Genomic DNA, 12379 nt, shown 5'->3' with positions numbered 1-12379 from the left:
TATTGGTAACGCCGCCACCACGTAGCGCTCTCTGTATGAAAATCACTGGCTGTGCTGTGTGCAGTCTGTGGCTAGTTTGCATTGTTGTCTGCCATTGTAGTGTTGGGCAACGGCAGCTGGATGTGAACAGCGCGTAGCGTTGCGCAGTTGCAGGTGAGCCGCCAGCAGTGGTGGATGTGGGGAGAGAGATGGCGGAGTTTTGAAATTTGTCATGAACTGCTATATATATTAGGACTATTAAGGTAAATACATTGTTTGTTCTCTATTAAAATCTTTCATTTGCTAACTAGTCTATCAGTAGTTAGTGCCTTCTGTAGTTTGAATCTTTTATTTAGCTGGCAGTAGTGGCGCTCGCTGTATTGCAGTAGTTCGAGTAATGAAGATTTTTGTGAGGTAAGTGATTTGTGAAAGGTATAGGTTAATGTTAGTCAGGGCCATTCCTTTGTAGGGATTTTTGTAAGTCAGATTGCGTTGCGCTAAAAATATTGTGTGTCAGTTTAAGCACAATCTTAGAGAACAAACAATGTATTTACCTTAATATTCATAATTGACATCCAGTCTTACAAATTTCAGAACTCCGCCATCTCTCTCCCCACATCCACCACTGCTGGCGGCTCACCTCCAACTGCGCAACGCTACGCGCTGTTCACATCCAGCTGCCGCTGCCCAACACTACAATGGCAGACAACAATGCAAACTAGTCACAGACTGCACACAGCACAGCCAGTGATTTTCATACAGAGAGCGCTACGTGGTGGCGGCGTTACCAATATAAGAACCTAAACAGCCTACTTACAACTTGTCGTCGAGGACAGGAATTAAGAAGTCTTCGAGCCATTCACATTTCTAGAAGCCTATTCCGTATGCTCCGTTAACAGTCAGCACTCGTGTACTGTGGCAAATGCTTTTCGGAAATCTAAAAATACGGTATCTTCCTGTTAGCCTAGAGAAAAGGGCAAGCTGAGTTTCGCACGAGCGATGCTTTCTAACATCGTGCAGATTCGCGCTCTGAACATTTCGATCCCTAAGAAATTCATTACATTCGAATTCACAATATGTTCTAGAACTCTGCAGTAAACTGATGAAATTTTACGGGTCCGTGGATTAACGCTTCTCATATTCAGGAGTCACCTGCGCTTTTTTGTTCTTTCGCACTTACCGCTGGGTGAGAGATTCAGGATAAATGCAACCTAAATAAGAGGCCAGCGCCGTAGAGTACTCTGTGTAAAACCGAATTGTGACTCCCTCAGGGCATGGTGACGTATTTGTTTTCAACTCTTTCAGTTGTTTCTCTAAATAAGTTTGCTTATTACTATGTACAGGGCTATTACAAATGATTGAAGCGATTTCATAAATTCACTGTAGCTCCATTCATTGACATATGCTCACGACACACTACAGATACGTAGAAAAACTCATAAAGTTTTGTTCGGCTGAAGCCGCACTTCAGGTTTCTGCCGTCAGAGCACTCGAGAGCGCAGTGAGACAAAATGGCGACAGGAGCCGAGAAAGCGTATGTCGTGCTTGAAATGCACTCACATCGGTCAGTCAGAACAGTGCAACGACACTTCAGGACGAAGTTCAACAAAGATCCACCAACTGCTAACTCCATTCGGCGATGGTATGCGCAGTTTAAAGCTTCTGGATGCCTCTATAAGGGGAAATCAACGGGTCGGCCTGCAGTGAGCGAAGAAAAGGTTGAACGCGTGCGGGCAAGTTTCACGCGTAGCCCGCGGAAAATTGGCTCATGCCAGAACTGGAGACCGACAGCGCCGACTTCATCTTTCAACAGGATGGTGCACCACCGCACTTCCATCATGATGTTCCGCATTTCTTAAACAGGAGATTGGAAAACCGATGGATCGATCGTGGTGGAGATTATGATCAGCAATTCATGTCATGTGGCCTCCACGCTCTCCCGACTTAACCCCATGCGATTTCTTTCTGTGGGGTTATGTGAAAGATTCAGTGTTTAAACCTCCTCTACCAAGAAACGTGCCAGAACTGCGAGCTCGCATGAACGATGCTTTCGAACTCATTGATGGGGACATGCTGCGCTGAGTGTGGGAGGAACTTGATTATCGGCTTGATGTCTGCCGAATCACTAAAGGGCACATATCGAACATTTGTGAATGAATAAAAAAACTTTTTGAGTTTTTGTATGTGTGTGCAAAGCATTGTGAAAATATCTCAAATAATAAAGTTATAGTAGAGCTGTGAAATCGCTTCAATCATTTGTAATAACCCTGTATATCAACGGGAAGTCCGTTCTATGGTCAAATGATTGCATGACTGTACGATTCTACAGCGTGAAAGACTTCGTACAACTCTGAATTTAAAACTTCGGCTTCCAATTTGTTGCCTTCAACGGCCATACCAGACTGGTCGACGAGTGACTGGATGGAGGCCTCAGGCCCGCTTACAGATTTTACACAGGACGAGAATTTTCTCAGGTTCTCGGCCGGACCTTTTGCTAAGGTCTACTTCGAGCGTCGATCTTTTCACATATGTACGAATCTCTACTGATCTTTGCCCGTCGTCATTTGTGCGTTCCCTTTTGAATCGAGAGTGGAACAGCCTTTGTTTCATCAGCATTTTGTGAATTTAGTTGTTAAACGACGAAAGAAATTTCCGTCTACTTGCTGGACTGGGGCATTGAAATATCTCATTGGCGATACATGAAACTTTTTACTGGACCAGGATTTGAACCCACATATCTCAATCCAGGAAACATTTTCATGTGTCACCTTTCAGTTAGTTAGCCGGCTGGTGTGGCCGTGCGGTTCTAGGCGCTTCAGTCTGGAACCGCGTGACCGCTACGGTCGCAGGTTCGAATCCTGCCTCGGGCATGGATGTGTGTGATGTCTTAGGTTACTTAGGTTTAAGTAGTTCTAAGTTCTAGGGGACTGATGACTACAGATGTTAAGTCCCATAGTGCTCAGAGCCATTTGAACCATTTGAACCTTTCAGTTATTTCAATGTCCCAATCCAGTAAGAAATCGGAAATCTGTTTCGTCCAGTATGTATGTTATTGTACACTACATGATCCACTCTTAGTTCTAAATGACTTAACAAACAAAAGAAATAAAATTGTGAGAGTGACTATATCGAATTTAATGTGTCGTTACAAGTGTCTACATCCAGCACAAGTTGTCAACATGACAACTTTCTCCCAAATTAGTTGCCATTGGATGTGATAAATATTTATTTATTTTTTATTTTGTTATCACTACTGCTCAGTTTCAGCTACGAAACCATTTTCAAATAATTGTATAGTACACTTCTTAAAAAGCGGTTTACTTATATTAGAATCCACATTATCAACAAATCATACAGTGGGTAAACGTGGATGGATGCCCTACTTTACAATCAAAGACATTACAGCAAGTATATCTTATGTAGCGAAGCTGACAGGTGCAATCTGTAATCACTTGTATTCAGTAATCACCTGCCGGTGCATTTTATCATCGCACGGCCCTTATTACACCAGCACAACTGCTTGGTATTATCGAAAATCGTAGCACCTCAGCAGCGTTGCGGAAAGTTGGACTATGCGTCAGTTAGATCGTCTGCTGAACAGCAAACTCGACCCTGCCACGTAAAAGTACCGGCCTTGTAACCGTTAAGAGGCGTTGAATTAGTGGCTGACGTGGAGCAGTCTACCACTATGAGTCTAAGGAACGTCGCTTCTCACCCACCATCCATGTGACGATCTATCACCATTCTCCATCCACCATCCATCCTATGGGTCGGTCTGCCTTGGGGTTCAGCGTGAGCATCAAATGTAGGAGTAGGAGGTTCCTACTGGTAGGAGAGGGCAAATACAGTCACGTTCAACTTGGTATCAGCTGGTTCACTTATTTGGTCAAGTCTTATGACCGTGTCTGGCAGGTGAGGACCTGTGGTCCTCGCAACGAAGTGCCACCATATACTCATCTGCAGCCAAGTGACTCAGATCGCCTGCTGAACAGCAAACTCGACCCTGGCACGTAAATGTACCAGCTTTCTAACCGTTAAGAGGCGTTGAATTAGTGGCTGACGTGGAGCAGTCTACCACTATGGGTCTAAGGAACATCGCTTCTCACCCACCATCCATGTGACGATCTATCACCATACTCCATCCACCATCAATCCTATGGGTCGGTCTGCCTTGGGGTTCAGCGTGAGCATCAAATGTAGGAGTAGGAGTTTCCTACTGGTAGGAGAGGGCAAATCCAGTCACGTTCAACTTGGTATCAGCTGGTTCACTTATTTGGTCAAGTCTTATGACCGTGTCTGGCAGGTGAGGACCTGTGGTCCTCGCAACGAAGTGCTCATCTGCAGCCAAGTGACTCAGATCGTCTGCTGCACAGTAAAATCGATCCTGGTACATAAAAGTACCGGCCCTCTAACCGTTAAGAGGCGCTGAATTAGTGACTGACGTGGAGCAGTCTACCACTATGGGTCTAAGGACCATCGCTTCTCACCCACCATCCATGTGACCATCTATCACCATTCTCCATCCACCATCCATCCTATGGGTCGGTCTGCCTTGGGGTTCAGCGTGAGCATCAAATGTAGGAGTAGGAGTTTCCTACTGGTAGGAGAGGGCAAATCCAGTCACGTTCAGCTTAGTATCAGCTGGTTCACTTCTTTGGTCAAGTCTTATGACCGCGTCTGCCAGGTGGGGAGAAACTGTCGAACCTGTGGTCCTCGCAACGGAGTGTCACCTTATACTCATCTGCAGCAAAGTGACTCAGTCGGTCTCGGGAATCGATGAACCTTTCCAGGTAGACGCACAGCAGACCTGTATCAGATGTTGGAACTGTTACACTACTAACAAGCCGGGCTGGTGGTCTACCCCAGCTGCGGCGAGTGACGTTAGCATTTACCATCTGGGAGCAAACCCAGACCTCAGTGTCTGGCCGGCAGGACCTGGCGACGGCTGTCACCACGAGATCAGCGTCTATGAAGGTCCTATTTCGACCGACAGGCCATTTGGTGCTAAGGCATGATCCCCAATGCAGTAGGCCCTGTAGTATGGCAAACACAGATGGTGGGTCAGAGGCAGTGCCTCGTCGACCTCACTGCACTACGCTGCTCCACAACTGTTCCCGATTCCGAACCTCTCGTCAGCTGGACGGTCAGTATTAATATGCGCTACGGTCATGTGCGTCGGTAATCAGACACCCAGGAGTCAGACGGTCCACTTGCAGCAGCGCTGCCGAAGTGTTCTGGATTTCGGTAATACAGTGGTCACTGAACGGATGCTCGTGCTAGGCTACCGATATGGGCTTGATGGCGAAATACTGATTAGTGGTAGCAGTGCAATTACTGTAATGCCCGTTCGCACGCTACATTTGATAACACTGTTGCAGCATGTCAAGATGTCAATCAGATGGTTGGCGGTTTTATTGATGCTAATTTTATTTTGGAGGAGATACTCGCATATTGAAACAGGCTTCAGGTGAACTGTAGCATAGGAACGCTGTTATGGTGTTGTTTTACATAAACTAACGCTGTGGTCTTTCCCATCGACGTTGCAGAGCTACACCTGCCGCCTAAGACAACGACAGCCGCCACGCACGCCCATCCGCCGCCGACGCCGCGCAAGAAGTTGCAGGCGCACCACAAGGAGCAGCAGGGCTCGCACGTGAAGCGCAAGAAGGGCCGCATGCAGATGAGGCAGCCGCCGGACGGCGCCGGGGGCGGAGGCGGGGGCGGCGGGCAGCCGCTGCCGGACCCGCACCGCGAGCAGCCGTTCGAGGCCGACCTGGAGGCGGAGCTGGGCCGCGACTCCAACGCGCTGGCCGCCGCCGCCGCCGCCCCCGCCGCCACCACGCCCGCAGCCCAGCCCGGGGGCCGTGGAGCGCCGCACCACGCCGCCCCCACGCGGCCCACCCTGCTGTACCAGGCGGGAGGCGTGTCCGCCCCCAGTCGTCTTCCAGCGCTGCCCCTCCTGGGGGCAGCCATCGCGACAGCGTGGTCAGCCGCGCTAGGCGCCTAAACCCAACACTGTGGCTCACCCAAATAACGTGTCGTTCCGTTCTTTACCTCAAGTCGAGACACTCCGAGTAACCTGGAGATCTTGTCTGGGCTGACATTTACCTGGAAGTAGACAGCTCAACTAGTCTGTTTATTCACTTGAAATGAGAGCACCGTATCATCAAATCAAGAAATAATTACGCCCTTTCCGAAAGGAATGAGCACTTCGAATACAAACATCAAGTGACGTCACATGTTATGACTCAGTACCACACATTGTTCCAACTACTAGTCCGGCCTTTCCTCGTTTCGGAGTAGAAAGATTCACACCGTCGTCAATTGGACCTCCCCTGCGAGAAGTTTCTGGTATCACTACAAAATCAAAAGAGTTTCTAATTAAAGTGAACCCCCAACACAGTGTTTCATAAACAATTAAAAATGTAAAAAAAATCAGGGATGCGTCAAACGATGGTGCGTTGCTGTGTTACACTGCGTTTCACCGAGATGTCCGTTTTTCTTTTTTTTTCTTTTTTTTCTAACGGAGTGAGGAAACTCTGTGATAGTTACTGATTAGGAAGATAGTATTGTATTCCTGGTATTAGCATCATCAAGAAAGTTAATTTTCATAAGACCATAAACAGAAGGAAACGTCTTCTTTCAGTTACTTTTCAACATATTCAACTGTGACGAAAAATTTAGTTGTACCGTACGAACAACGTTGTTGTCCTTGAGTCCAAGATGTCTGTTTCTCCTTCCTGGAACTGAAGTCATAATGCGACAGCTGTTTCTGCTTTTCTTAACAGTGAAAATGTTGACCGACTAGGTATACCTTCCCCCTAAGCAAGAAGAGATTTAGGTAGTAGGAAGGGCATTATTATGGCGAAAGATCTGCCTCAGATGCATCCCCTCTCCACCGCCAGTATGAAACCTGCAGTTAATAGGCATACATTGAGCATTGAGCTGTACACGAGGTGAAACCGAACTCCACTGACTACATTTCGGAGGTCCGTCACGGACATTGTGTGAGTATTTTGGTAATTTTGGTATAGGAACCTCTAGCCTTAAGTGGGTCGTTACAGAGTAATAACGTAGGATTGTTTTATTCGGCTTAAACCTATTCACCTTGGTAGGAATGCATTAATTTTACAACAGCGAGAAAGCCTGTAATATTCTATCACCAAACCGTACAGCAGAGATTAGTGCAAAATAAGAGCGATGTGGTTGCCATATATGAGCTGTGAAGCTCTTCCGTTTCATTCAGTGAACCCATACACGACGTACATATCGGCCAATTCGTCAGTAAACCTGTCCATACCGCTGTGTATGACTCTCAACGTACTACCTGACACTGTCGGACTAACATATCCGAGACAGAACAGAGCAGTACCGAATGCTAACTTAATGGCGAAGAGTGAAGTGGGCACAAGACGGCTAGTATCTTGAGTGAATGGAACAAATTTGTTACGAAACAGGACATATAGGGCATACTGATAACATTAGCAACGTTGAGTAGGTATTTTGAGTGCAATGTAAATTCAAACATAAATGGGAGAGAGAAATTCGATGAAAAGCAAATACTCTGTAACGGCATTCCAGGTATTATGGTGCCTCAATACCAAAATAATCAGGAAATGTCACTGAAGACCATCTGAAAATTTGGTGATGTTCGGTTACGCCCTGTATACATGACTCTCCTGGATCAGTACAGTACCCACACTGGGTATTTCCACGCCTCAAATTCGAATAGTCCATTGCAGTCGCCAAGATCGGAATGTCTATTGGAAATCATTGGTCAGTTGTATTGTCGTAAAGAGCGACGGCTCTTCATTCTTCTTCCAATTCAGGACTAGGCCTTAAAGTCCGTTCCAGCCTCACCGTCTCTTCCTTCGCCACGCCCCTCTCTTTCGTCCAATAGGATTGTGTTCCATCGCTTGTCGAGGGATCCTCTGAGGTGACACACACACATCTACTTTCTCTTTCTGATTCTGCTTTCCTTACATTACTTTCACATCTCATGGCTGTATCCCCAGTCCTTCCCTTATTTCTTATTTTCTTTTCCCTTGCACAGACTTTCACTGTTTTAACACGCTTCATTACAGATGTTTCAATTTGTCTTAAGTCTCTTGACCTTAATGAACAACTTTGTGCTATACTGTTACTGTAGGTAATGCCGTAACATTGTAAAATATCAAAAGGGTTTCTTTTCTCGTATTAATATTTAATGTTCTTCTTGTCGTACCACATACATGTCGATAGGTGTTAATTCACTTATTTATATCCTTCTCTTCTTCAAAAGTTATGTCACATTCTAGTTACTGGAAATGAGACACTTGTTATGTTGTTATGTACAGATGATTCCTTACACCATATGGGATGTTTTACAAAAGAAGCTTTTCTTTTTGTTTTCTTTGTTGTTATCTTGATGTTACAATATATAACATTGGCTAATCTAATTAAAGTTACTTGTTGTTTGTTTTCAATTTCGTGTGCTATTAGCTGTCCGTCGGCAAAAAATTGGATTTAAAAATTTATGTGACCCAATTCATATACCTTGTTTTAATGTCCTTCATATATTTCCTGATCAGGTAGACGTTGAGCTGTGTTGATAACATACTAGCCTAAGTTCCTCGTTCATCTCCTTTCTAGTACCGGTTCTTCTCATTTTTCTATTCTTATTTTGGTATTTCTAACTTACACCTCGGCATACCATTTTCACGTGCTTGCGGAAGCCCCTTTTCTCCATCAATAACAAGAGATTTTTCTTTGTATGCAGTGAAATTCTTTTTCATAGTCGATATATGCTAGGTTTGTTTCCATACTAAGTTCTCGTCTTCTTTCTACAGTTCGTTTCAGCGTGAGAATGTCGCCGGCAAAGGATTTTCCTTTACGAAAGCCCGCTCGCTCTTCTAGTATAATCAGAAGCCTTTTATTAACTATTTTGCTGTAGTTTTTTATAAGAAGCAGCCAGAAGACTGATTCTGCTGCAATTATTTGTGCTATTTGTGTCTCATTTGGTGAACAGTGAAATAATTCGTGCTCCTCACCACGCTTCTGGTATTTCACATGTATGCTAGCACATATTATTGTGCTGGAACAATCTAAATTCTAGAAATGTCCCACGATATTTTATTTGTTCTGAGTTGTAGGTGCTCTACTAGCTTTTTTTTCTTTTCTTTCTTTTTTTTTTTTTACTTGGATACCTGTTTTAAGTCTGCCAAAGCTGTTTGGTCTCTCCCCACCTCCTCTTCTTCTTTCCTTGGCTCTCCCACTTGATATTATTTTATACTTTCTGATAGCGATATATCCTCTCATCTGGAGGAAAGATATTTATTAGTTTCTGATAGCGATATATCCTCTCCTCTGGAGGAAAGATATTTATGTTTACAGTATCTTTATCTGTTCCTTTTAACTGTCTGATCAGTTTATGTGTTATTTCCTATTTACCGTGAATGTCATCTTCATTACTGCTTATACGTATGCCCCATAAAAATCTGCGTGTTCGTCCTAATATTTTCTTTTTGGGTTCATCCATGGGACACTGCTGTACCGCCTCCACAAGACCGTCGCTTGAACATGGACATTTTCACGACCTTATAACGCTTACTCCTTGAGCAATGCTGTGTCTTCCTATCCCTGACGTGCAGCACTTGATAGATCTGACGCTGAATCTCGACCGCAGTTACGCTAGGCAGCTTTATAAATATTACCCATAGATGTATCACCGATGTTTGGAGGGGGGAGGGAGGCAAGAGAATCATGGACTCCGTTTTTAGTAGCTGTAACTGCTGCAGTGCGACCGATATGGCCATGTCAACTGTTGCGTACTGTAGCACCTCCACATTTCTCAGACGCTTGTACGTTGGCCCCTAGCTCAAACAATGTGCGGCTTAGCACCTGCTGCTCGTGTGTGGATCTTATTTTCTGTATTACCCACTCGACAAAACACTTGGGGGATGTGTCAGGCGCTTGCACTTACACCTTGCAGCGTGCGGCCTAGAATCTGTTGCTATTATAGCAATCTTATTCTTCGGATAACCCTCCCGAAAAAAAAGTCACGAAAGGTCTAAACGTGAGCTTGAAGTCTCTAAAATGAGCTCGCCCTTCCTATTTGACGACAGACCATATTGTCCAGATATATCACTTTCACCTCTTCCTCTATGAGAAAACATTACAGTCCTCATGTCCCGTTACTCCCCTTCTGAAAATAATTCAAATGCCGCTGCCGAAACAATCATATTGTTCCATTTAAAGGAATCTGTTTCACTGTGTCAGTATATATTGATCATACAATGAAGCACTTCTATCTTTAATTACAGTCACTGAAAATCGCTTTTCCATATCTTTAACTACTTATGAAATACCTAAGATATATATTAGAAAGGTTAGATACTATAAACATTTTGTTATAACAAGAGATAGACAAGATTGCTTTGCTTTTCCCGGTTTAAAATGAGCATTTTCCCTCGTTTTGTGCTTAGCATTTCAACTATGTGAATCTGTTATTTCTTATAACACACCTTGTTTAAAACAATCACTAAATTCTACTCGGGACGAACTACGACACCGATTAAAACAATATGTTTGCAGTAGAAACGTTATGCGAAGAATTTTCGGCGAAGGATGCTTCTCTCTCTACATATCACATTGCCCAAATGTCAGGGTAAATCAAGCACATTTTCAAGGATTCTACAGTCACACGACATATTTGAGTCGCCTGGTGTAGATGCGTCACAAATTACTTGTTATTTTCTATTTACCTGACATATCCATCTGACGCCATTTGTTACTAAATTGTGGGTAAACCAGTTCCAATGACATTCGTTTCTCTACACATACTTTATATACCAAAGCTTTTTTGTTTTCGCTTTTGCTAAATCAGTACAAATTTCGATTTGTATATTTTAAAGAAGTGTCCACAGTACACATTCACGCAGTTCTGATCGTAGTTTTAGGTTTCCTTGCAGGTTATACCATCTGCAACTTGAAGTATTTCTTTGCATAACGTGAATGGTCAAATATCGCAGATTCGCTTGGACGTAAATAGTGTCAGCTAAGTTTTTATGTGATTCAGCTTCAAAAGAACAAGTCGATGTTGTTGTAGTAATTTGGAAATAGTTCTATTTACGCTTGTTGTTTCCTCCTTTGTAATATGCATAATATTTTCTGACTATTTTTATATTATGTGAACAATGGATTTCTGAACTGGATATCATAATAAATATGAAAGAAGACTGTACGAACACATGGGGAACCAAGTCAGTGGAGACATTTAGACAAGCGAAATGTAAGGTTTTGCGATGTTTATTCTCAAAAACTACGAAAACTTGTTGATTTGCGGCTCGTTTTCGGGTTTATTGTTGATGTTGCGATTCTGTAAGTGGAACTGTGTTACATAGAAACTGTCCATGTACTATTATTGTCTCTCTCTTTACACACGAATGGTACGAGTAACAACATGTGTTGGTTCATTGTGTATATGCAATGGAAACGAGAACAGCATATGGCGAGGGGGAGGTGTCAGCAAATGAGAGTGATGGAGGTGTTGGAAGGACGAGAGATATGGGTTAGATTCTGTAGAGCGACGGTAAAAATTTTCAGCTCGTTGAAAGCTATCTAGCTTGACTGACGTGGTGGATGTGTCAGTAATGTCAGCTGTTACACGTCCACTCGAAAATGCGGCTGCATTGTTTCACTCATTTAAATTTCAAGAGGTGGTGAGTTATTGTATCGACAGAAATAATTTACATAATGTTAATACTGCATGAACAATTCGCAAGTGTGTATTAAATATTTAAGCATTTAGACATTTATTGCTACAAAAAAGTAAAATAATTTTACGCCCCTCAAATGCTTCTTTTCTTACTTGTATTTTATTTAGAAACACGTAAACTGTTCATCTGAAATTGGTATCTATGAAAAACATACAGACAATCATTAACTCTTAATAATCTGACAGAAGTTATGCCACTGGTGCGTCAGTCACATAACTGGCTGCTAGTTTGTTTTCTGGCTGCTGTAACTTAGACGCTAGCACGAAACGAAGATGAAGCAGTGAATCATTTACAACAGTATCTAAAAAACTGTTCGGACTAAATTAACCTAATTTCGTTCTTCATTATAATACGTGTTCCCAACTTATTTTGTGTACCAGAATTTTATCCATTTTTCTAATTTATGTTTGTGTCAGAATACTATTGAGATTAATTCATTTTTGGGGCAAACTGCAAGGGCAGGCAGCAACACCAAGTTGTACAAGTTACTTGAAGTAGCAGTTGTTTGATAAAGTGATACACAAAATGTTGTTATATGGAGTGGAAATGATGTTTTCTTGTGGAATGCTGTTGGAGCAAATTCGATATTGCATTACATAATGTGAATATGACGTTATTTTGTAAATGTTGCTAAGAGCTAGAAT

The 12379-nt window shown here is 43.3% G+C and overlaps 1 protein-coding gene across 1 annotated transcript in view; it reads left to right on the top strand.

Annotated features, from left to right (window-relative positions):
- The window catches only part of LOC126188359 (lachesin-like), a 724055-nt gene that overhangs the window by 620919 nt on the left and 90757 nt on the right, over positions 1–12379 (top strand). The window contains exon 8 of the mRNA XM_049929958.1: positions 5526–5809. Coding sequence (XP_049785915.1) covers positions 5526–5809 — 284 coding nt within the window. The remainder of the gene's footprint in view (positions 1–5525; positions 5810–12379) is intronic.

This window comes from Schistocerca cancellata, chromosome 5 (assembly GCF_023864275.1).
Source record: "Schistocerca cancellata isolate TAMUIC-IGC-003103 chromosome 5, iqSchCanc2.1, whole genome shotgun sequence".
NCBI classification, from domain to species: Eukaryota; Metazoa; Arthropoda; class Insecta; order Orthoptera; family Acrididae; genus Schistocerca; species Schistocerca cancellata.
The sequence above is the reverse complement of the archived record's forward strand: the minus strand, read 5'-3'. Positions and strand labels throughout refer to the sequence as shown.